Source organism: Zerene cesonia, chromosome 25 (assembly GCF_012273895.1).
Source record: "Zerene cesonia ecotype Mississippi chromosome 25, Zerene_cesonia_1.1, whole genome shotgun sequence".
Taxonomy (NCBI): Eukaryota; Metazoa; Arthropoda; class Insecta; order Lepidoptera; family Pieridae; genus Zerene; species Zerene cesonia.
The window spans coordinates 1,460,687-1,487,755 of record NC_052126.1 but is presented as its reverse complement, the minus strand read 5'-3'; the positions used below and the strand labels follow the sequence as shown (position 1 = coordinate 1,487,755).

The window sequence follows — 27,069 nt, the reverse complement described above, 5'->3', positions numbered from 1 at the left end:
TGTGAAAAGTATCCTACAGAACCCATCACACACCAACAACACCTGATACCTGTCCATCTTTTTTACTATTGAAAATTGGCGCGTATCAGATTTATTGTAGGTAATTACAGGGTGCCTTTATTATATTCCTATATCCCTTTGAACTGTTCACGTTGTTGAGAACATTAATAAGACTTTATGATGGATGTCTGTTTTTTATTTCGTTACACCACATTTAGGTTCAGGTAGCTGATGGGTGCGGACAGAAAAAGCCGATGTGTATATTCGGGAAATTTAATGTAAATTATTGCAAGGCGTGGATGGTATGTTTTGAGGCGGTATGAGATTAATGCGAAGTAAAAGAAGCTTGATGTTTTTTCTCTTTTCTTTTTAATTTGTTTCTGTACAGCACTGGGCTTCGGGGTTCGGTTAGTGGAAGTGAATAGAGAATTATTGAAATATGTAAAAGTTATCTTAACGTATAATATAATGAATAGTACGTAGAGGGTGATCAATTACTAGAATAGTCAATTGATAGATTTCATAGATAAGTGGAAAAAGTGCAAGATAATGCCTCAGAATACACGAAGTAACGAATGGATCAATTCAAAAGCATTAACTTTGTGAGAAATCAACTATCCAATATAATATTGTTATAATTGTGTTCATTTAATTAAAAGTCTAACTGCTTCCACAAACACGTAATTAAAAAGGATAAAAATTAGACGCTTTATCTTTATGTATATGTATGCGTAAGGAAATTATTTAATCCTGGCGATCATGCAAAACTCATTGCATTAAATCTGTACGTCAAGTAGATCAAAATTTAATGTAAATCAGTCGGTCATATAGGTAACTCTAATAAAAACAAAATACAGTTAACATTCAGTATACTATGAGCACACTATTTATTGGCCAATAAGAATAACACGCAGATATTTTCTTGCGCTTTTTTTTATAGTATCACTTGTATATATATCCTACTATATAATATTATAAATGCGAAGTTTGTAAGGATGTGTGGTGTGTGTGTGTTTGTTGCTCTTTCACGCAAAAACTACTGAACCAATTGCAATGATATTTGGTACGTAGACAGCTGGACAACTGGAATAACATATAGGCAACTTTTTATCCCGATATTCCTACGGGATACGGACTTTCGCGGTTGAAACCGCGGGGCGCAGCTAGTGATATATATTACAGCTTTTGGGTAAGATTGCAAATAGCGTAAAAAGTGTAAGGATTCTGTTAACTTTATGAGCACTTAATAAAGACAGATTTATAAGTACCTAAGAGGAGAAGCATAAAATTCTATTTGTAAGTTGTTCATTTCAATATATTACAAGGTTCAGTTGAGTATTTATCGTGTTTTCCAGCCAAGATTTATTGTAGTGTAATGTTGCAAGCTGTAAAAACTAGGTAAGATTTTTGCAAAATGTTTATCTCCAAGTTTTATGCACCGTTGTTTCGTCTTAACGCTTGCATTTTCGAGTAAAGTTATTAACAATTATTGTTATTTATTGTATCTCTTGTCACTATTTGTTGGATGTATTGTTTTATGAGAAACATGTTTTACTGTTTGGTGTTGTGTGTTTTTCAGGATGTGCAATGTAGGGCTGTCAGTTTTCAATTTATTGATTATTGAATAGATTGTTTTTTTATCTGAAACTTAGTAGCGATAAGATCTTTCTTTTAAGATCTAATTTATTTAAAGATTTCTATACGTGGTGCCAATAAAAAACAAAACAAAACTTATACTTAAACAAAAAGTAAGATACAGCACAAAAGGCGGCAATTTTATATAATGACCTTATTCTTAATTTAAATTCGAAGATATCATAATAATCATAAGCGTGCAAAATAAATGAAGTCCTCAGGAATAAATTATCTAAGTCATTGTATTTGCATTATCTAAATTTGCTTGTTTTATGGTAACATTTACTGTCAACTAATATTTAAATCACATGTATTGAAGGGATTCGAAATACCATTTTACAATAAGAATATACATTATAACCAGTGGTAGACCTCTTTAATTGATTTAATAATCAAAAGGCAAGAAGACCATTGAAGTAAAAAATTTAGAAAAATAGTGTATTTGACAGCCCTGGCTTGTACGGAGTTGCAAACAAACAATCAATGTTTTCAGTAATAAAATAAGAGAAGCAATTAAGTCAATAAAATAAAAAGTGCAATAACCCGTATATAAGCAGCTGTTGGTAGCAACGACCAGGTATACTTGGACATTTCGTTGCGTTAACTTTATAAATGGCAATTTTGGCAAATAAAGAGACATTTACTTTATCGTATTGCCATGTTTGGTTAGTGATTTTTATAGCGGCTACAACTTTTACTCCCAAAAACGTGTGCGATAAAAGTTCGTTTGTATAAGAGAGATAAAGACCACACGACTGAACTTCAGCGTAGGTATTAGAATTAATCTTCATAGAAACCTATGCCTGGAAATCTATATAGCTAATTAAAATTTAAGATATATTATTATGTCATGAATGTAACGGATTTCTAGCTTTAGACAGGTTTGACTTCTTTCAGCCTTTGATTTGTCTACAAAGGACTTGAATACATTATTGTCAATTACAAAAAAAATGTGTCTTTAGAAATCTCTAAATGCATATTTATAAGAATAAATTCATTTACAGAGGCCCTAAATATGCAAATGTAGCCGCTGGTGATAGCTTGCCATAAGGCGTATTACCAGCTCACTTGCCCGCTCCAAGGTAAAAAATTCAGCCATGTTTCGGAATCTTTCAAACTCACCTCACGCAGAGAAGTATTGGCAGTAAATACAGGAATCTTTGGAAACCATTCGTCGCGTATTCTTTGCTCGCGCGACGCACGCATGTGACCATGTTTCACATCCTTATTTGTTGATTATTATCTTTTTAAACACATTTTCACTGGCTTGGTGCACTCGCGCTTGATTTACTGTCATCGTCGCACTTTTATTGGTGTGAGCTTGCGGGTTTTAGGACATTTTTCGACGGAGTTCGATTGTGGAATTGATGGGCTGGATCTGCGATAGTTTATCTGTAATTAAAACGAGTTGTATTAGTTTTAGTAGTTAGAATATTGGGGTTTACTAGTTTATAGAGTTTCACAGTTCCACGCCAGAATCATAACATATTATTTATTGGCTGTGCCACGCGGTTTCATCCGTAAACGGACGGTTTTATAGCTTATGTGTTATTCTGATACATAAGCCATAGCATTACCAAGTAGCATCGAAATCTGTTCAGTGTATTTCGCCTGCAATCATACATCCCTCCATTCTCACAAACTCTCACGTTGATAACTTTCAGTATAGGAACTAGATGTTTAAAATAAATGTAGATATACTAAGTAACACATTTCAATATGAATATGTGACGTCACGGAAATCACATTGATAAAAATTTTTGGTCGTGAATTCATTATTACATCCAATGACAGTCACAGACTATATTGCATTTATGAATGTAGATAAAATAAGTATTGGTAAGTATTATATAATACGGGTATATATTATATATACATACGCAAAAAATAACATGTATAAAAAGTAGGTATTAAGAAATATAACGGTAGTATACTGAATTGAGATCATCATTCAATTTTTTATCTATTTAAAATTTTTTTAACCAATATAACTAGACACATTATCATACAAACATTACACCTATCTAAAAAGTTAGGTTGTGCATTGTCACTTTTCCCGCCAATGTCACAAGCGCCACAGATTGCACAATTGTCTCCGTCACGGCTCTGTTCACAATTATTTAACAGTTATTCCGTTTTACATTGTATTATTTTGATTCGTAATTTATTATTAATTTAATAAATAATTATGCTTTAATCAGGCAATCCATATTGTAATATAAATTATTAATAATTGAAATTCCGTTTAAATTATGCCACTGATAATTTAAACGGAATAACGCTTGATTTATCAATTTTAACAATAGAAAGAAAGACTCTGTACAAAAATAACAATTCCAATTTCTTGAGCTTTCCATAAACTGAACCGCATAATCATTTTCTATGCAATACACGTATAATCTAATAATTTATTATTAGATTACTAGACATCTCTTGATATATAAAACGCAAAGGTGATTAAACCATCACCATAGGGCCCAAACTATTGGACCGTTCGGGCTGAAATTTGGCATATAGCCGCCATGACGTAGGCATCCACTACGAACAGATATTGATTAATTCTACTCCAAATTGGATAGAAAATTTGTTAAGAAGGAACTGTATCATGAAAACGCGGGCGAAGCTGAGGGCAATAGCACGTACATCATACTAAAGGAGGGGTCACGTAGCCACTCTGTCATACATCAGCTTGAAGTACTTATTGAACAAGATACTTTCGTTTTCAAACCCACGTTGGTTGTCGAATCGTGAAACTGCAATATTTGTGCAATATATTATCACTGTTTAGTACTGATTGTTGCGCTTATATGCGTTGCGTGTACCTTACAAGTATTATCTGGGTATTATCAGATGTTTCGCCTACATTATACTAGCTGTGCCACGCGGTTTCACCAACGGCGTACATGGGGAAGATTTTGTTTTATGTCTGAGCGGGCAACTGAGCTGGTGCTACGCCTAAGCGATCACCACCGCCCATGAACATTCGCAAGAGCAGTGCCTATCCGTTCTCCTTTTTAGGTGGTAAGGGATAAGGAAAGAATTGACGCTTGGAAAGAAGGAATGGACAGGGAAGAGTGAGAAAAGATATGGGCCACCGGCTCCTTCACTCACCGTACGGTAAAAGTACACAGTAACATAGTAGCGTGCTACTATTTCACGCCGGTCTTCTGTGGGGTTATCAAGTTAGTTTGATATCTGAGATAGGACATTAATTTGATCCTTGGTCTGTGTAATAGATTTTAATCAAATCTGCCCGCTTAAAGTTACAAAGAAACATATATGTGAAGCTAATAAAAACGTGTTAAAACCGACACTGTTTCACTAAAGCTAAAAATTCCATACCAGCCAAGTACCGTAAGCATGCAATGATATAAACAACAATAACACAGATTACTGACGAAAAAGCGGTTCAATAATCGAAGCTTAGTTTAATTATTGGCTATTCGGATACAAGATGCTTTCCATGTTGGCTTATCAGCTTGTTGGGACATGCTGTTTACACGATAGCCAGGGCTGGATTGAGATAATGTTATATTTTTATATTTGTTAAAGAAATAGTGAAACAAATTATAGAAATTGTTTAATTTATGTGAATGTCAGTGCTTAAATAAATTAGCTGCTTATTGGATACGATGTGTTAACATTGTAGACGTCAAATGTCGTTCTATGTTTACACTAGTCTACGTAGTGTTAATATATTTTAGCATAATTCATTCATATTAGTAATTATATCTAAAACTAGACACTCGTCCCAGCTCCACCCGGACATAAAGATTCTTGTTTTATCCCAAGGGAGCACATAATGGGGATAAAAATCCTATCATCCAAGTCGGCTCATACCCTGTTTGTATACCAAATTTGGTCAATATACGACCAGTAGTTTCAGCGTGATTGATGGACGAATTTCCAATCACACAATAAATTTCGCATTTATAATATTAGGGTGATATATAATGTGATAGATATACATCGAAACCTCATTTCCTCAATCTATGACAAACGTTCATATGTATGTCAAGCTATGTACCCATTTAGATCTCCAAGTAGAAAAATTTCACATTATTTAATACTGCAAATTATTATAATTTACGACAAATTTAAATGAAAGTACGGCCCTGTTTAAGAAACAATAAATTTACAAGGTCATTTTACTTATTATTACGTTTATTCCAATCTTTACATGAAAACACCATTACTGGGCGTGTAATCGACAAAATACTATAATGTTCTATTATAAGTTATTTAGTTAATCTGATTAATCATAAAATATTGAACTAAGACCAAATTGATTTGCGTTAAGACTTGAATATATTGCGATACTCCAAAGATTATGTGTTTTGTAATAAATATTAATAGTGTTAGTTTGTTTCTTAATCACATTTATGTGTTGAGTTCGTCATTATTATTTTTAGTAGGTAACTTTAACCGATGTTTCTAAAAGCGAGGAAATCCCCAAATCGACTTTTTTGTGTTATAATTCAATAACTCCGTGGTCCGTCCGTCCGTTTTCATTAAATTATTTTTGTGTTTCATTGGAAATCGTTATTTTTTGGTCCCATTTTAGAGACTGACCTTCTTTGTAAAAAATATTTATATACTGATGACTTCAGCATTGAAGTAATTAAATTTGTCGTTAACATTGTCACATTAAAGCATTATTGAATATGAAAATAAAATATTTTTCAACCGAGGTGGCCAAAAAACGAGAAGTTAGGTTTAAAAAGGAAAAGTTCTGAATTCGTATGTTTTCTCTGATATGAGATATTTCAATTAAAAGCTACAGACCGAATTTAGGCGAACATTGTAATGCAGAATATGATAAAGAATGTCATTGTGAATATATAGGTACATCAACAAAGCCTAGTTGCTGTGTTATAGCTAAACCAAGTCCACTAAGCATGCCAATGAGATCTAAAACCGTGCAATCTGACAATCACGCCAAGAAAGACTGGTATTGTAAGAAGATAAAAGGCATTTTACTTTCGACGTCAGACAGGGCTGGTTTCAGCATATTTGAAACCCTTATGAAGATTATATTGTCCTTATGACTTAGCATAGCATTATACTATAAATAAAAATAGATTTTTTAATCTTGGATCTTAATTTATAAATAAAATTTTTAGTACGTCTCTATTACAACTATTGGCTATCATTTTGGATCTGCGGTAGTGGAAAAATATAGATTATAAATTTGAAATATCTCATAGGAGCAATAGAATGCCCGTACTTATATAACAATATATTGACCACAATTTGAACATTTCCTCACATTGTCGTCCCTGAGGCCCTGGAAATGTATCTGAAACGTTTAATACTAAACAGGGGCCCGTCATGCCTTCAAGCCAAATGCCCTATTTACGCAGACCACTTGTAGTATCGGCCAGTGAATCGTTTATCACCGCACTGACCATAAGTCACTACAATTGTTACAATATCAGAGATCGGAGGTAATAGGAAATATATTATGTATCATTGAGATTTTGGAGCGACAAGTCCGGCTTGGTTAGGTTTGTGGTCCGCGTCGAATATGATATGCTTGTGAAAGGTGTTGCCATACCAATGGTATCTCAAATTATATGGACTGGGATTTTTTTAGAGTTATTACTAATAATACTCATGTTATAAAGAATGAGATTGTTTGAAGGAAGTTTTCCGTTGAACTATTGAATTGTTTTTGACATTTCTTTTACTAGTAAAATGCTATATACTTGTATGTAGTTTCATTCTGGGTCAAAAATCAGCAAATTAAAATCGTTTTCGTTATAAGTTTTTTTAGCTATATATGTGTATATATTCATATGTATATATTCACTGATCTATAATTTTTCTATGTCTCCACTAAATCTTAATTTTATCCTCCATTTTGTTCCACTCCTGTTAATATTTCAATAATGAAAATTCACATATTTAGAACTATGAGTTAACTTTATATTGAATCACGGAATTTTCAATGACAATTATATATAGATTTGAATAGCTACGCATTGTAAGTGGCCTACAATAATATCAAAGTTTAGGTAAAGCACGGTGTTTCGCCGTAACTGTACAAGGCAATATGCCATAATCAACTTGTAAAATCTTATTTAGTATATTATTTAGTGTCTGTATTAAGTAAATTGTTTTAGACTAGTGACGCGTCATTTATATTGTTATGTAATTTATAATTCTCTGTGTTATGTCATTTATTTTAACGCTAGCTTGCCGCCCACGCTTCGCTCGCGTTCTCTTATAGCGCCGTTGTTAAATTTGACCCGTTTGTAATTGTCGCAATAAGATGAAATGTCGACGATTAATTCGATTGAATAGAGCTTTATATGTTTAATTATTGAAATGATTTATCAGTTATACGCAGTTTCGTTTTTATTTATTTTAGAACTTCAAATTCTCAAGGAATCTTTTTGGTTTTAGAAAGACTAGCTTTCCGCCCGTGGCTTTGCTCGCACAGTGACAGGAAATTCTTATGGGAATGAGATGTTTCGCCGCAATAAAAGGTAGCGTATGTTACTGTCTAGCCTCAATATTAGCCCTTTAAAGTAGGTAGCGAATTAGTACAGGCAGTATCTTGATAATGGGTGGTGGTCATCGCTTACCATGAGGCGAACCACCAACTCGGTAACCCGCTCCAGCATCGCATAACAGCAAAAAATACACTTCTGCTTTTGTATATAAGGTCCATTTTTGCCTACCACAGAACTTTAAAGAAACAGAACCCAAATTCCTCGCAAAGATTTCAATTTTGACGACACGTGTTTCGCAGGACATACATAGCTCTTCTGGTATGCTCATCAAAACCACGTTTTCAACCGGCCGTATAAGGTAATGTTATTCTTTGACGATCCCGCTTACGTCCTTATAAATTTTTATATCATAACCATAGCTGGTGTATTTGGCCGAGGCAAAAAGCGATTTGACAATTTGTAATACATACGTACGTGTTTTTGTGAATTATTACAGGTTTGCGAGTCAAATTTGAATTTTATATGCGCTGTGCTCGGAATTATGTGAATTTTGGAACGATAAATTAAGTTGCATCGTGATTGAATGCTGTGATAAGTTCAGTGTTTTATTATTATTATGTATTAGTTGTTGTGTTTTTGATATATGGCATTATTGCTTAGTACTTTGTAAAGATAAATAGTGTTTATAAGTATGAAATAAATATCAATTGCTATTACGGATGTTTAAACAAAGTTCCTTAGAGTTGAATTCGTCATTTTTAAGCGTTTTAACCGAGTTCAAAAAACTTAGGAGGTTGTCAATTCGACTGCAGAAAAAATTTGATCACGATGCGGGATTCGAACTTTTTTGCCAAACTAATTTTTTAATTTTTTAAAACAATTTTTTTTTCTATTCTTTCAAAATTTCTCAATTTAATTATAATTAATAAATGTATCAATATCTTTGCAGTGAAAGGATTAAATAGACCTTAGCTTAATATCAATTAGGACTAGAATAATTAGTCCTTCAGATTTATTATAGGTACAAGCCTTTAACCTGTCACTGCTCTATGATATTTTGTTGATATTACTTTTAACGTCTTACATAACCAAGCGAATAAGTTAGAATAAGCACAAACTAGTCGGACGCCCTGGCTTCGCCCGGGTCAAATTTTCTGTTACTTTTGCTTTAATATATTTGTCAGCATCCATCCTCTCGCGACAATAACGAACACAAAAAATATTATCCATTTTGGTGCAGTTGTTTCGAAGTTATGCGTTAACAATCATTTTAATGAAACAACTACATAATACTGTTTTCCTTATTAATTTCAAATATAAAGAAAATTCCGGAGTTTTACCTGCACAGTTCTCGAAGGATGGAGGAGAAGGAGGAATACTCAGGATATAATCTATTCAACATACTCCTTTGGATCTATCTTTGTACCAAATTTCATCCAAATTTGTTCTGTGTTTTAGGCGTGAAGACAGACAGACACAGATTTTTAGATTTATAATATAAGTAGGTACGTAGTAGACAGTAGTACATTACTAACATTTTATCAATGAGAAATCAACAAAATAAGTTTTCCGTTTGCTTTGCGTTTGTCTGAAAGAGATCGCTTTTCAGCGATAAGTCTGTCATCTGTACTTCTTTTTTACTATTATTTCTTTTGTATCGTACTTTCTTTGTGTACAATAAAGAATTATTATATTTCTAAGAATATGTAATGAAACATCCATATTAAATTCTTAGGGAACTGAGATATTCTATGAATCAAGATACTTCATCGTTCTTCCATTGTTTTTAAGTGAAGTACCATGTTTTGTGTTAAATTGCAATCATGAAAGCTGCTAATTTGATCCCAAGATTAGCTCAACAATACACATGTATTTAGAGGCAATAAAACTTAACGACCAATCGCCTACTTGCCTGGATAATTGTACGTAGGATGTATATAATGTACTCATCACTAATTTCAAATACACCCACCAAGTAAGCTATGGGAGAATGATTTAGTCTGGTGGAAAGGTAATTTGGACGACGATTAATCACTTATTTGAAAGAGGAAAGAGTTTTAGTATCATCATCAGCCCTTATATGTTCCCACTGCTGGGACGCAGGCCTCCTGTGAGTGTGAATGTCACATGTCGTCGAATTTTCTGATTCTCGGACATGCCGGTTTCCTCACGATGTTTTCCTTCACCGTATTTAAGCAGTTGTGATGTTATCTACATGCGCAGATAAATTGAAAAATTAATTGATTTTTACTATGTTTCTTGTTAATTAACTTTTTATTATTTGCCCATTTAGGGTACCGTACCGTAAGGGCAAAACGGCCTAATAATGCGACTTCGCAGTCTGTGTGTCTGTCTGTCACCAGGCTGTATATTATGGACAGTGTTAGTTAAATTCAGAGATGACGTATTTCTTTATAGGTAGCAATAATTAATAAAATCGAGGTTTAGCGACGCTTGACACGGTCGTATAGTGGATGGGTGACTAATTTTTAATATTGTCTAATATGTAATATTATTATAACAGAAAGTACATATTATACGGTTATTTGTCACTAGCCGCTTGCCCCGGCTTCGCACGGGTTCACCTGTAGTGAAAAATAGTATATATGTCCTTCCTAAATAGGGGTATATAGGCCAAAGAATTTTTATGATTGAACCAATACTGAAAATTACTTACTCGTTACTATAAATTAAATAATTTTACTTTTTACATTATTAGTTTAGATTAGTGCATAACTAAAATTTATAATCTCAATATTATGCAGGCATCGTGGGCAACAGCTAGTTAATAAATACCTCAAAAGCACTGTAAACCAGAGAAAATCTATAATAATCCCGTACAAATTAATTGATTTCGACGGAGCGTGGTGTTAAATTAAATTTATACGAACATAACACGGCTTGTTAAGGCGATGCGCTGTAAATATCGGGCAAATTCGACGCCATCTTTAATTTATTACGTCTTCGATAGGCATGGCCTTAAACAACGCGTATACGTACGTAGAAAAAATTAACGTTTGAATTTGGAACGTTCGTTGTTTTTGGTGAATCTGTTATCTATACTTACATTATAAAGCTGATGAGTTTGTTTGTTTGAAAGCACTTATCTGAGGAACTACTGGTCCGATTTGAAAAATTATTTTAGTCTTAGATAGCCCATTCGTAGAGGAAGGCTATAGGCTATTTTTTGTACCACGGGCCAAGCCGGAGCGGACCTCTAGTTATATATATTGAAATAATAGTGAAAGAGTTTAAAATTATACGCAAATATATTTTCTTGCGTTTGATTTAACATAATTGATAGATGCTTTTAGAAATTAAAGACTTTTAACGGTTTCAAACGCGAATTAATCTATACATAATTTACTTTAAATTTTCACGGGGATCAAAATGCGTTAAATTCTAAATTATATTTTTAATCGGTGATTGAGCTATTCCATTCAATTCGTAGCATAGTTTTTATATACAAAAAAAAAAAACTAATTTTAATTAAAAGATAACATAATAAAGATAAAATTTTTGACCTATTGTGCGCTATATCCGCTATTTTACTGGCCGAACATTTTCTAAGATTTACACCTAGATCGTTGATACGGTTGATCCGAACTGATTGACATAAGTTATTGGATTCACGCATCACTGGCTATTGAATTTAAGATCATAATCCTTTGAAGAACGGGGACAAAAATGTTAGTTACATTTTTCTTTAATAGGTGGATTCTAGAATATTAAATTGCTTTTAGTATTCACAAGTTTAGCACATTTTTGATTTATATGTTGCGGTTCATGAATTTATTTAGTTTTCCCATACAAACTCATACATGAATTTAATAAAATAAAATATGCTTCAAGCTGACTACCTACTATAAATGTTTCAAATACCTATCTATAAAATTTCGAAAAAAAAGAATTTTTCTAATTTTTTCAAAAGAGTTTTTATTCACTTTTACTAATGATAACTTTAATAAGCTCTGCCCAGGATTTACAGACACATTGTACAGACACATGTACATTCTTAGTTTAGTTTGAGGTGATCTCATTTTTGTTATCTAAATAGGTAGAGCCGTTCTCTATAATTGAATAATTGGTGAGAAATTGAGACAGTTAAAGAACGATTGTTAATTGAGAATCGGTTTTGGGCCTAAAAAGGCTGGGACTGCATTTAAGTTTCATTCAATCTATTTATCATAACATATACGAATTTATTTTGAATTGATATATATATATATGAAATAACATAATACGTCACTTATTTGTTAAAATTCATTAAAAAGAATAAGTATTCTGGTATACATAATATAAAATTTATCTTTCCTATAAAAATCTCATTAAAATCAATAAGATGGAATGTAAGGTCTACGAGGGAGGAAGACGACAGACGTAAAAATGGTTTGTCGATTTATTCATGAAACATTGTATTTGATATAAGTTTTTATGAGCAATTAAAAAAATGAGAGATCTTTCTACTCGATTGTTGCACCTCATGATGATGTAAATTATTTATTAATAAGATGTACATATATTATGGAGAGGAAACCGGCATGTCCAAGAATCAAAAAGTTCGACGACATGTGACATCTGCCAAACCGCACTTGGCCAGCGTGGTGGATTATGGCCTGAACCCTCATAGAAGGCCTGTGTCCCAGCAGTGGCAACATATATGGGCTGATGATGATGATGATATTATGGATATATATTTAATTTCTTCTAAAACCTTCATCAGTAGATTAAAACAGATGTGCAATATTAATCGATGTAAAATTGTTACCTCATATTTTTACCATAAATCATAGAATGTTATATTTTGACCCATCCAAAACCTGACCATGCATAATATTGCTTAACTCCGCGCTTACGTCACAAACTTTTCCCACGATTATTTACAGTTTTCAACATCAATGAACCCTCAATTAAGTTATTTTTTATATGGCAACACATTCATTAGCTCTTAATTATCTCGGTGTCTCGTTAAATGGCCGAGAATCGAACCCGTAATACATATCATAAAAACTTGCTTCACCTTAACTGCTGGTGCGACCGGCTGGTGATTTTACTAGAAAAATGAACTCTATTCATCTGTAATACGGTTTAAAATAACTGGACACATTATCCTTTATTATTGCGGAAAACAGAGCTGGAGTATTATCTTGTAAGGGTCGTCGTTCATTTGTTTCTTGATCTGTAATCTTATATATTTATATTGTATGAAATCACGTTGGCCGTAAAAAAATATTGTTATACAAATTTCTTGCATAATAATATGTCATATATACCAGTAGAAATTTGAGTCTGCATGAGACTATTCACTATATAATATGTACTGGTAATATAAAGAGTTTTATTGATTCTTTGATCGCGATAATCTCATGATTCACGGGACGGATTTCAATACTTCTCTCTTTACTGGATAGGTACGTGATCCTTGATTGCTAAAAGACTTTACACGTACCACGGGTGAAGTCGGTTCGGACTGCTAGTGCTACTATATTTGTAGTAAGAGAAACAAAAAAAACACCTACAGCTTAGTCTATTACTGCTGTTTTAAAGAACTTTCCTTATAAAAATGTTAATACGTAGGTTTGAATTAAGATATTTGTATATTTAAAATCGATGACGCAGAAATTACCGTATATTACCGTATATAGGTATTATAGTTCATATATTACAACATAAAAGTATTTCAATATTATATCTCATCTATTTAACTAGAAGCTATTTAAGCATTCAATTAACATCATGAATATAAATAAATAGGATACATGAAAATTAGTTCTGTTAATATTTCTGCTATGCTAGTTGTTGTCTAGTATTATATAATCAATACTGATAATAAAAAGAATTTGTTTGTTTGTTTGTAAGGGATAAACTCAAAAACAACTGGACTGATTTTAAAAATTCTTTCACCATTTGAAAGAAGTAACTTCACTGAGTGACTATACATACCACGAGCGAAGCCGGGCGAACAGCTAGTAACATATATTTTTAATATTAACTCCAGTGTTTGCTAAGCCTAACATAAACGTATGAAAGTGGTAAAAGAAATGTACAAGAGAAATAATGTTTAATTTGAAAGCTACCTTACTAGTTTAAACTTTATTTCCACTAATTATTATAAGTGCATTTTCGAATCTTATCCAAATAACATACAATGTATTCTATCATCTCTTATCTCCTATTATTTCAACGTATATAAAACTCTCCTGTTTCAATGTTATGACTGTATCTGGACTTAAATATAAAATAATAATATATGTAAAACTCTCATTTCACAGCGTTATTTACCACATTCCAAAATGGCTGAATCGATTCTCATGAAGTTTTGTGTCCATGTCGGTTAGGGCTGAGAATCGGCCATCGTCTATTTCTCATACCCCTAAATGATACGAATAAGGCAGAACAGCGTTTGCTGGGTCAGATCGTACATTTATAAATTAAAAACGATTGAGGTGGTTTGTAATGTTTACCGTCGGGTTAAATATATCATGATAATGAGTAAATTGCGTTATAAATCATCCTACTAATATTATAAATTCGAAAGTTTGCAAGGATGTGTGTGTGTTTGTTACTCTTTCACGCAAAAACTACTGAACCGATTGCAAGGACATCTAGAATAACATATAGACAACTTTTTATCCCGATATTCATACGGGATACGGACTAACACGGGTGAAACCGCGGGCGCAGCTAATGTATAAAAAAGTTACATGTTTGTAGAGATGTAATGCATGATGGATATTCAATCAAATAAAAAATACTGGATGTGTGAAAATTGATACAGAGATATATAATTATTATGACTCTGGATTAACACGTTATAGACTATAGATGTATAGATATTTATGAATAATACAAATTGTCTTTAAACCTTTAAAAATAAACCCAAGGGATAAAATAAAATCGAGTTTAAACTCGTTTCGTTAGCTGTACTTGTCAAACACGAAATGAAACGTTTTCATAACCACGGGTGGTTGGAATACGTCAAAATAATTTGTCAGTTGCGCTCGCAAATATATCGGAGCGAGTGAAAGCTCTATTATTGGTGTTATGATCCGTCGCATGCGCTTATAGAAACTGGGAAATGACCCATTTGCACCGAAACGCTAAATGTGAAGACTAGTTAATATTTGCACTAAATTTTTGGTTTCGTTATGCTGCAACCGAGCTGTGTTTTAGTTTTAAATACATAAGTATTATGTGTTGTGAACAACTAGATCTATAGATATCGCTAATACTTGATTTCGAAATAAGAAAAACAGATGTATCTTATTTGTGAAGTGAATATGGATGTGTTATATTTAAAAATATATAACAATGGTGAGTTTTTGAATCCAAATAGTGCCTCGATTGATTTATTTACAATTAAAAGTATTGAAAGTGTTAAAAATAAAAAAATCTAAGTATTATACGGATTTTCTTTTTTTTCAATTTTCTCCCCTTTTCTAATCTCGCTGGTTTATATAATTAATAATAATGTTTGTGTGTCTGTTTTTAGTGTTATTCAAAATCCTATAAACTCTTTATATTGCCATTAAAAATTTGTAGCGAGAGAAGTGCTCCAGTTTTAAAGTTGTAATTAGTAAGTGTGAGTTTAGTTACTGGTAGAAACTACGAAGACGCAGCGTCACTCACGTAAATAAATCCCGACTTACAGTAATTACCTATGAGTGTCAAATTTCATATACATGCGATGAATGGTTTTTGTGTGAAAGAGTCAATACATCCGCACATTCCTACAAACATTCGTGTTTATAAAATAAATTGCATTAACTTTTTTACTCTCACGTTGAGTGGTGATTGGAAAATTCTCTAAAAGTATGTGTATTATTAAGTAAACCGTTTTAAAATTCCAGCATTTAATATATTCGTTCGCCTAAGCTAATATTTTTCATATTTATTATCTTTGTCCAGTTTATGTTGTAAGATTTTAGCTGTCAAGTAGAAGTATTTCATTTGTTCAGTCGATTTTGATTTTAAGAAAAAATGTTAGGTACCTTTTTACTTCTAATAATGAATTAAAATAACATGAATATACCAGACAGATCCTACTACTTCATGTGAATATATGTAAGTTGATAAAGGCGTATTATTAAAATCTTTATACCACCATTCGCAACCGTTAATTGCCCGTAAAATATATGTGACATCAATACGATTAATTACAACATAAACTTATTTAAAAGTCACTTGTTGAAAGCTATTTATTTGTCAGATCTTCAAGCTTGATAAGCGTAAATAATATGTAAAAATAATATCATTAATACACTTCTGTTTTGATTGCGGATATTAAGTTGTTTTAATGGCTTAAACAGAGATAAATGATTCGGTTGTTTGGATATTTAAGCGATTGTATTTATATATTCTAAGAGTTTTAGTGGATGGTTTTATAACAAATAAGAAGCACGTTTCTCATATAAAATAAATGCGTGTTATAAGGTAACAATTTAGCAATGGTTTATAAAGGAATAGAGAGCGTATACATAAATATAGTATTACTTATTGTAATTTATTTAAATAAAACTACTCACTTTAACTCTATTTAAAGTAAAGACGAAATATTGACACACATAAACAAAAAATAAATAGCTTATAAAAACTAACAAATACGCTTTACTCATGAAATTATTGTATCGTCACCGATCCTTGTTAAGTATGAATCACAAGTGTTAAAAGTTTGAATTAAATCTGTCCGGGCCAAAATCGACTTTAAAGGACTCGGTTACATACAACCATACAGTTGAAGATATAATAAGAATGAAAGCACGTAAAAATACATAATCACCAAGCGTTCGCAAATGCTGCTGGTGGTGGGGCTTCGTCATTAAATCTTATTTCAAATTGCAATTGCGCACCTACATAATATAAAGTTATTTTGTTATTCAGTGTCGTATAATGTAAATGAAGTATATTTCGGACGTTCATTCATCACTTTGAATGCTTGCTTTTGAATAAAAGTGTCAAATTAAAACATAGGATAGTATTTGAAATTGACAGTCATGTTTTTAGGTAGACGCTAGCGGGTCGTATATTATAAAAATGTCTAGGTATGTTATTGTAAAATTTTAATTATGACGTAGGTACACGCTTTCTGAAAAGAATATCAATATGGTGCGATACTGCTTTTAAATTGCATGTCTTTGTATGCGTCAAGTGCTAACATAAAATACATTTTTTATCTATGCATTAACACAAAAAGAAAAATTTTATTTATTTTTCCGTGTATATTATATATAACGTGTATATTATATATAATATATCATGAAAAACGCCTATATCGTTCTCGACAAGACTTTATCTGGCAGATAGTAATGAAAACTGAGTGTGAAAGAGCTTTTACTAGCTTCACCTGAATGTTCATTTTACCCACTTTAAACGGACAGATTTAAATCAAACTTTGTCCACTTTTTAAGCACCGGTGACAAACATTAATTTCATGAGTTTATTCTATTATTGTATGATCTTCAGGATTAAATAAATTCCTTACGTTAACTCTGCAAAATAACAAGATTCTTTTCTACTCTGTTGAAGCGCGTTTAGTTTTTTCAAACTAACTATATTATTATTGTTTTATGTGGACCGACCGTCAGCTAGTTTAAATATAAATTGCTGTTGAATGCCAATACGTAATTACTAAGAAATCAGTTCCTCCAACTCATTTCGATAGATTACTATAATTAATCCAAATTACTATATTCCTGGATAAGTCTAGCTCAGATCGTATCATTTTAATAACATGATTGATATTTGTTTGTCTAGATACACGATAAAAACAACTAGTCAGTCATTAGTTTAATTTAGTTAAGATTGGAGCGATAGGGTATAGTTTTATAATTTGTACTATTGCTTTGCTTGCATTTCATCACGCATTTATTAGCTTTACCACAGATAACATAATACTATACTAGCTTCCCTATTATATGTAAACGATTCATTTAGACTCAATCGTGTTTTTAAGTCCTTTTTTTTAATACATTTTAATTTTATTCCGTAATTTGAAAACGGTGTTGTCACCTCTTCATTTACTGTTTTTGATATAGTAGAAGGCTTGTAGGGCCTAGGTTCGGTTTCCAGTGGCGGTTAGTAGGTCTCAACGAATTTTGGATTAATTTACATAGTAAGTGGTTAGCTATGTTGTGCTCCTTGAATCCTAAATAATTGTAAAAAATAGCAATTCTTCAGTTTGACATGTTTTTTAATGCAAATCGTTATAAAATTGTAATATATATATTTTATTAATATTTCCTGTACTCTTATTTCACTTAGGAATAAAATGGTAATATACTACTATATTACATATACAATGTGTGAAATTAGATTAACCTTCTTTGCCAAATCGGTTACAAACATTTTCTAATTGGTCACTTCGCAAAAAATTAAACTGCCGTTCCGTTAATCCCCACTTAGCCGTATAAAAAGGTTAAAACGGATTATAGGAACAAAAAAGGTAGACTGTTATATACATTTTTTTGCTTGTAATTTATTGGATTTATAACATGACATTTATGTAACACTTTATAATGCGTTTGATTTTAATGTCACATGACGTTCTCTAGGTATATAAACGTAGATGATTTAAAATTAAAATTCCAAAAAAATCTGTTCCATAAACAATTAAAATAATGAGACAAAAAAAAAAAAATCAATCTTTTTTAAAAATTTGCCAGTTTGCAGCCATGTTGTAAAACGCTTCACCTGTATGTTTGTATCTAACCGACTCCTTTAGGCATGATTATAACGGGCTTTTCGCAAAGGCAGGACTAAATTAATTTCTTGGGCATAGTTTCTATAATTATTTACGTGGCTCGCTCACAAAAATATCAATTAAATGAATCTCCCACATACAATAGACCTTTAGAGTCTATTATTTTATGGAACTATAAATGAAAAATACCAATATGAAGCTAATAATGAAGCGGCAGCAATATGTAGGTTTTCCAAAATCTCATGTCCATATTCACATTTATTACTTAATTAAAGATTACTTCAGCGAAATATAAGTTGATTTATCAATAATATCTCCTATACCCTATATACGTACAATCTATTAATTATCTTTATTTACAATCGTGTATTTATATTTGAACGTGTATTTATTGCTTTATAGCCAATTAGACAGATACATCGCTTCTGTGGGTTCAAATTTAACGTTTCTTATTTATTTTATTAATTTATTTGATTTATTTATGGTTTGGCAATCAATTTAACGAGTTATGGATATAATTGTGTGTCATAGTTTATTTAAACTTTGTTATTTTTCGTTAAATTTAAACATAATATATTCGAATAGATTTGTTCGATGATGAGATGTTACAATATTTCAATTGGTGCGTATTAAAAGCAATGTTAGTGTTTTATGTCGGAAAATTACATCAATGTTAAAATGAGTATACCATTTTTTTAATAAGCATATGGTGTATTCATATAAATAAATAGTAACAAAAGACGGCATTTGATTTCGCTTATATATAATTAAAAAAAAAACTAAAACATATAAATGAGATTTCATATAAAATAAGTAAATAATATTAATAATCCTATAAGTCGGTTCACCCTGAAAAAGAAATGATGTAACAATTACAAAAAACACAGTCGAATTGACAACCTCCTTTTTTGAAGTCGGTTATATAATACTAGCTTTCCACCGCGTCTTCGCTCGCGTAGTCACACTCAGTTTACAGTGGGTTTTTAGCTGCATAGTTCACGTTACCAGCGGAATTTCGAGATCTGATCTTTGTCTATTTCAGGAACTATCTTTCTGACAAATTTTATCCAAATGGATTCGCCGTTTAGGAGTGAAGAAGAGACAGACAGACAGCGTCACTTTCAAATTTATATTGTTACTGGGTATGAACATTAGTAGTAGACTGCATTTGATAGGGCGAAATTTTATTTTCATAACAATTGAATGAAAAATTTTTTTTATGAAACTAAATGGTTAAGTCTCAAAGCAAAGGTCCAGGCTATATTTTAGTACATTTAATTTAAAGACTTGTAGTTGAATCAATTGGCTAATAATAAACGTTTACATAAATATCTGTATTTTGTAGGTATTTGAATATTACAGTATGCAAATAAATGACACTTCAATATTTAATAATCACAGATAAAATTAATATTACACTTTGCATTCATTCTACAAAAAAACATTTTAAATGTAACCTTTTATTTTATTGCAACTAATTAATATTCATTGTAGAAAAATAATAAACAAATGTTAATGATTCATACAAAATTAGAGAAACAAATACATTATAAATTTTCAATTTTTTGATATTAAGAATGGCTTCCAATTGAGAATGATTAAAACAAATGAAAGCCACATATTTTATTTATCCAACTAGTTATTAAAAACGTCTTACATATTATAATTCCATTTTAAAAACTAGATTCATTGCGGAAACAATTTGGTAAGATATATTGGAGTGCAGATAAGTGATCGTATTTTGTATATATTTATACACATATAAAACTTATTTATTATGGACTAATTTAGCCTGCGTATATTTAATATTTGGTTTGGTTACAATCAATGTATTTCTAGAAGTAACTACTTTGCAGACAAAATGAATTTAAAAGTATGTTTTAGTTATAAACAAATTTTTTTTTTTCAAAGTCAGCTATGGAGTTGGTGGGTCGCCATGGTAAGCGCTACCAGCGCCCATGAACATTTGGAGAGGCGTTAGGTCAAATTCAAAACTTACAAATAATCTACTTTGCGCTTTTTGTAAAAACATTTATATCTAAAAAAAGATGTCTGACTAGACAACATTACTACTAGTGAAAATACATAATAGGAGCCAAGATAATAGGGTCATAATCCTAAAAATGCGTCATCGTTTTTTGACAGACGTACGAAGCTTGTTTGACGACTTGTGACTTACAGCTGAGTTATAAGGCATAATAAGACTGCCTCCTTGGTACAGTGGCTTACGCGTGAGCGAGAAACCGAGGGATCCTGTGTTCGAATCCTAGTGGGGACACACAAAAAGTCCCGTACCGTCCTTATTTTATATAGAATTAATAATAAGTTGTATACTGTAGTACTTTCTTCTATAGTTTATGATTTTATTGTTATCCTTTGAATCCATCCCATGAATACTTTTGCTTCTTCTTATATAAGAAGATCATATTTTATTAAGAAATATTATATACTTTGTGTTTGATTTTACGCGAGTATTATACTTTTAGAAATGAAGGGTTTTTACGGTTTTAAAAATGCGATTTGTTCATAACATTATTTTACTCGACGTTTCGAACACTTTACTGCGAGCGTGGTCACAGCGAGACTGACATGATATAACGAATAAATCGCGTTCAAAACCCGTTAAAAAGTGTTTAATTTCTATTTTTAATTCAAACAGTATTTTAATAGGATTAAGACAATAAAAATAAACCGGAATGTTGACTTCATCATTATCACGTTTAAATTACGTACCTTATACGCTATCACTAGATGTCCTATGCCTAAGTGCAAGTTAGTCTAGCTCACGATTTGGTCTAGTACATTTGAAATTCTAATGCACCGGGCATCGCGGGCAAGCGGCTTATTTGGTAAGGTTAACGATCCTACACCAAGTATTTAAGCTCATTTTAACTAAAAACCGAGGTCCTACATCTGTTTCAATTCATTTTTGTGAAAATATGAATTATAATCTTTATTATCTTTTAGTACTTCTACTATGCTTATATTAATCTAATAATTGTTAAAACCCGAGTGTAGTTTCCCATCTTTCCACTTACAACTGACTAGCTTCCGCCCACGACTTCGTACGCAAGGAATAGTTACTTTTGGGCTAACTCTAACTCGCAACGCGCGCGGAAGCTCTCAATAGGAAAAAAATCCCCCCACTTTGAAACATACTTCATTGGTGCTCCGCTCCTGTTATTATTAGCGTAATGGTAAATAGCCATAAAAATATAGCCCATAGCCTTCCTCAATAAGTGGGCTGTTTAAAACTGTAAGAATTTTTCAAATCGAACCAACAGTTCCTGAGATAAAGGCGTTAATAATTAAACCACGGAAAACATTTCATAATTGACATCAACCATTCAGTGGCATGACCGTGCCTTTGTGACTCACACCATATCACAAAACCGTTTGATTGATTCTAATAAACTTTGGAATAAATCTGCCATTAACCTTCCAAACATTATTTTCTAACACAATCCTTATTAGTATTTTCTTGTGTTTGATTTTACGCGAGTATTATACATTTAGAAATTAAAAACTTTTTAACGGGGGAGACTGGTCTCCCCGTGACCACGCTCGCTGTAAAGTGTTCGAAACGTCGGGTTAATAATATAATGAATAAATCGCGTTTAAAATCCGTTAAAAAGTTTTAACCAATCCTTATTTCCTATAATATAATATAATTTCCTATATACTCGGTCAAAGCAGGGCAATCAATAGCAATAACACACATCTTAATAAAACTTAATGCTGAAAATTCGTATTATCCCTACTAATATTATAAACCTACTTAAACCTACTAATATTATAAATGCGAAAGTCACTCTGTCTGTCTGTCTGTTACGCTTTCACGCCTAAACCACTGACTCGATTTTGATAAAATTTGGAATGAAGATAGAACTGAACTTGGGAAAGGACATAGGATACTTTTTATCGCGAAAAAAGGGTAGAAAGAGTTGAAAGAGGGGATGAAAGTTCGTTATTGTCAAACCGATTTTGATGAAACTTGGTATGAAGATGGAGCTAAACGTGGGAAAGAACAAACCATACTTTTCAATGCGAAGAAAATACTCCTTACCATGTCGCGCGATATAAGCGAATTCTACGCGGGCGAAGCCGCGGGCGAAAAGCTAGTCTTTCTATAAATATGACTTTGATCTTACGTTCCTACCTTTTATGGAAATGAACGTGACAACTGCTTGCCACTACCGGTGCCAAAGGATATTCCTATATAGTGGTTATAGAGTACAAGGGGTTATTTATCTCAATTATTAATTATAATTGATACATATATCTAAACTTATATAATATAGTCGAATCGAGTGCTTTTATTTACGTAAAAGCATTCTTCAGTAAAAAGCTTTTTATACTGAAGAATGCTTTTACGCTTTTATACTTTTACCCAAGGCCCTCGGGAAAGGCCCCTAGGTTATGTCGGACTCCCACTGCAATAGTGGACTACCGAATAAACTCCACTGTTCGTTCGACCCACTTTGATGACATTAGGCTACCGGTATTGTTTTAAATACATACGTTCGCGGCTATATTAAAAAAGTAAACGTAATACAACGTTATAATACACAGATAATATATACACAGAATTAACGTTAAAAGAAAATTAATAAAATCAAGCTTGAACTGGCTAAAATAAAATCGTGTTTAGAAGATAATTACTACATGTAAATAATAAGAAAATTTCTTAGGTAATTTAATTAATACTATGACACTTTCTATTGGCCACACGCACTCAAATGGGCTCATTCGTGCGGCTGCAAGAAAGAATAGGCAAGAAAAAGTATAAATGAAACGCATTATCTATCTATATCCTATTAATATTATAAATGCGAAAGTTTGTATGGATGTATGGATGTTTGTTTGTTGTTTGTCTTTCACGTAAAAACTACTCAACCAATTGCAATGAAATTTTACGTACGTAATTTTAGGTACGTAAATAGCTGAACAACTGGAATAACATATAGGCAACTTTTTATCCTGATATTCCTACGGGATACGGTACTTACGCGGGTAAAACCGCGGGGCGCAGCTAGTCTATAATATAATTTGATTTTGGAGGCGCTATTTGAACTTTTTCACTATTAACAAATGAAAAACCGAATTTCAGCTAGAGTCCCCATTTCTCATATGAAGTAAGTTTATATAGAAAATGGGAAATGTTGCCGCTATCTTTGTTTTTATGTTTAATTTAAGACTTCTTATTTGTGCTTTTATAAAAAAGTGGTAAAGGTTAAGAAACAATAAAACGCAAAACATCTGGTGGAACGTCATTCAGAATTGCATCTTTAACCTCAAATATTAATTAAGTTATAACATGTCAAAATTTTATGTCACTTTATGGTCTATAAAATATTGAATATTAATACATAAATGTTTAGGTACCGATATTTTATTTTAAAATCATGCAGTGTTAATATGGCGCAATGTGTTTTAATTAAATGTTTTTTAATACAGATGTTGTGTGAATTATTTATTTAATTATTGTATATTGTATGAATGTGATATTGCAACTAATAGTCCGACTTTTACGAATGGTTGACAGTGTTTTTAAGTATTTTTTGTCATTTTAATTACAGTTAATTTATATTCCTTTATACATACCTATGTTCTTCATTTCTGTACTTTAAACAAAATTAAGGAAAAATTACACTACAATACGGATTTTTTATAGATTACAAAATATTTTACTAACCAATGAATTCTTTTGTTTGTCTCTGCATTTGCCTCAATAATTTAAAGCTAATGGGCAAATTTTGACCAATTTTTGTATGGTGTAGACTAATATTAGGATTAAGTTTATTGAATATTGATGACCGTGCAGACGAATTTTTAATTTAAACGAAGTGCTTATACAAAAATCCGAGTGGAAAATTAGTGCCTATTCGAAAATCCAAGAAGCAGAAAATAGATAAAAAAATTATTGTATTGTCACCAATTCTTGATAAGCGTAGCAAGTTTGATTCAATCCGTATGTTTAAAGTTTCTAAAGGAGTCAGTTACGTACAATAATCGTGAACCAAATAAAGCGTGATAGAGGTTATTATATATATATATATAGAGGATAGGTTCAGAAATGTATGCAATGTATGAATGAAGTTTGACACGGAGCTCGAATGAGAATACTTTATCCCGTCAAATGTCATTAATTGCGAGCTAAGCCGGATGAGACAGCTAGTTACATATAAAAATAACAATGTAGAATTTCGTATAGCTCTCCATTTAACATGTTTGCGAAGATTTTTCAAATAAGATTCTACAAATAAACAGTTACAATAAAACATTCTAAAATAGTTTCTAGAACGTAGTTAAATTGATATAATATCAAGTTACTGTAATAAACACCAAGGTTTGTATGGATATATGGATATTTATTTGTAACAATAAAATGTGCAGAATAATATGGGAAAAAAACATGATTGTATATTATGTATTATTAGTAAAACTTTATTCAAAAAGTTCCCTCGCGTGTTTTATAAAAACCTTATCAAATCACAGTTTTATTGGCATAGAACATATTATAAATTTTTGGTTAAATCGTAAACAGACCATGAAATTATAAACAAATAGTTAAATTATAAACAAATAAAAATCACAGTAAGAAATAAGCTACGTCTCAAATGAGAGATAAAAAGGAAAATATTGCTCTATTGCATATTAATTTTTAGCAAAATGATATAACAAAACACGCACCACATTACAGATACGACGGAAATAAAAAATATAATGAATGTAATTCTGTGCATTTCTAATCAAAAGCAATAAATTCACTTACCTGTTTTATAATTTTATTAACGATCACAATTTAGTATTTATATTTAAACGTTTATAACGTTTTATTTCTTATATAAATATTGATATTTCACACTTTTACATTTTATACGAGATTACTGCATATAGTTAAGGCGTCTTGACTATAAATGTAAATGTATGGATAACATGGCATATTTGATATGCACCTGCTGCAGAAGAAATTGTTAAATCGATCGCTTTAATTAAGCGTACAAAGTTAAAAACATAAATTTTATTTACTATTTTTCAACATAACTCGTATTAGATCTATTTCGTTGTTAAATAATTTGTGTAATCATTTTAACAAATAATAATAAGTTTTTTCAATTTATAAAAACGAATTTTGCTCCACTTTTTAAGTACTTTAATAATTTTATCTTTTTTATAAAAATTTAATATTGTTTTTTAAGTTTAATTTTTTATTAATTTTCAGTTGAATGAAATTGTTTCATATCAAAAAATTACCTCAAAATACACAAACACAACACATCACAAATTATTCGACACACGACTATAGTCAAGGGGCACAGCGCGTGTGCTCTCTTGCAGATCGCAGCATCAACTGTCCTCAAATAATAATGGACCATACCTTTACCTATTTGAGATCGTGTACATTTTTGTACATCTAACGTGAATCTATGGTTAATCTGTATTACTATTACTTTTATTGTAGTTCTATTTTTGTCATACATTCATGTAAATGATATGTTGCTAGTTTTATGAGTTGCGATTGCGAAATATTGGTAATATGTTAGTTATAAATTTTGATCTTGGATAGAGAGCCCAGAGAGTTAATGTAATTATATAATTTGGTGATATTTATATTCAATATCTTATATTTATGAATCATTGTGCACCAACATAATATTATAATATTAATTTCTATTAAATTAAAGAAAGTGAATTTGTAATTTGGTAATAAATGGTTCATCGAAAATAAATGGCTATTTATTATTATATACTTCTAAAAGAATGTAAAACGGAATTGCCATTACGGAAAATTATACATCCTAGCACATTTCTCAGATCTATTCATTTATCTGGTATTTCTTGCGATTAATAATTTATATATCGAATGCACTGATTTATCGTCACGTGTGTTCATTGTATCCTATTTTCCAATAATTAATTAAATTCAGTGGCACGAGTAATGTTATATGAAATTGATCGATTGATTGCGATTGGAATTTTTTATTCGAGTCAATTTTTAAAATGTACTGCCATGAAATAATGTTACGATTGGTAATAAAAAGTTTAATTAGTTATTATTAATTATTAAACACATTATAGCTGTAACGTAAGTAAAATTTTAAGTTTTTTATGGGCTATAGATATACCCAGTATAGGAAATATTCTACTTACATAAATTAAGACCTAAACCACATATTGTCTATTGAAATCATACTAAAAACATAGTATATTCATGTGAATTTCGCATTGGAAAATACGGGATACATTTCGAAAATTTGTCGATCGAATCTGTAT

The 27,069-nt window shown here is 31.3% G+C and overlaps 1 protein-coding gene across 2 annotated transcripts in view; it reads right to left on the bottom strand.

Moving 5' to 3' along the window:
- The window catches only part of LOC119836743 (protein Wnt-7b-like), a 64,110-nt gene extending 37,952 nt beyond the window's left edge, over positions 1-26,158 (bottom strand). For both annotated transcript variants that reach the window (XM_038362191.1, XM_038362192.1), the window contains exons 1-2: positions 26,050-26,158; positions 2,758-3,027 (exon numbers count right to left, since the gene is read on the bottom strand). In XM_038362191.1, the coding sequence (XP_038218119.1) occupies positions 2,758-2,849 (92 nt within the window). In that variant the 5' untranslated portion in view covers positions 2,850-3,027; positions 26,050-26,158. The remainder of the gene's footprint in view (positions 1-2,757; positions 3,028-26,049) is intronic.
- Between the last annotated feature and the right edge of the window lie 911 nt (positions 26,159-27,069).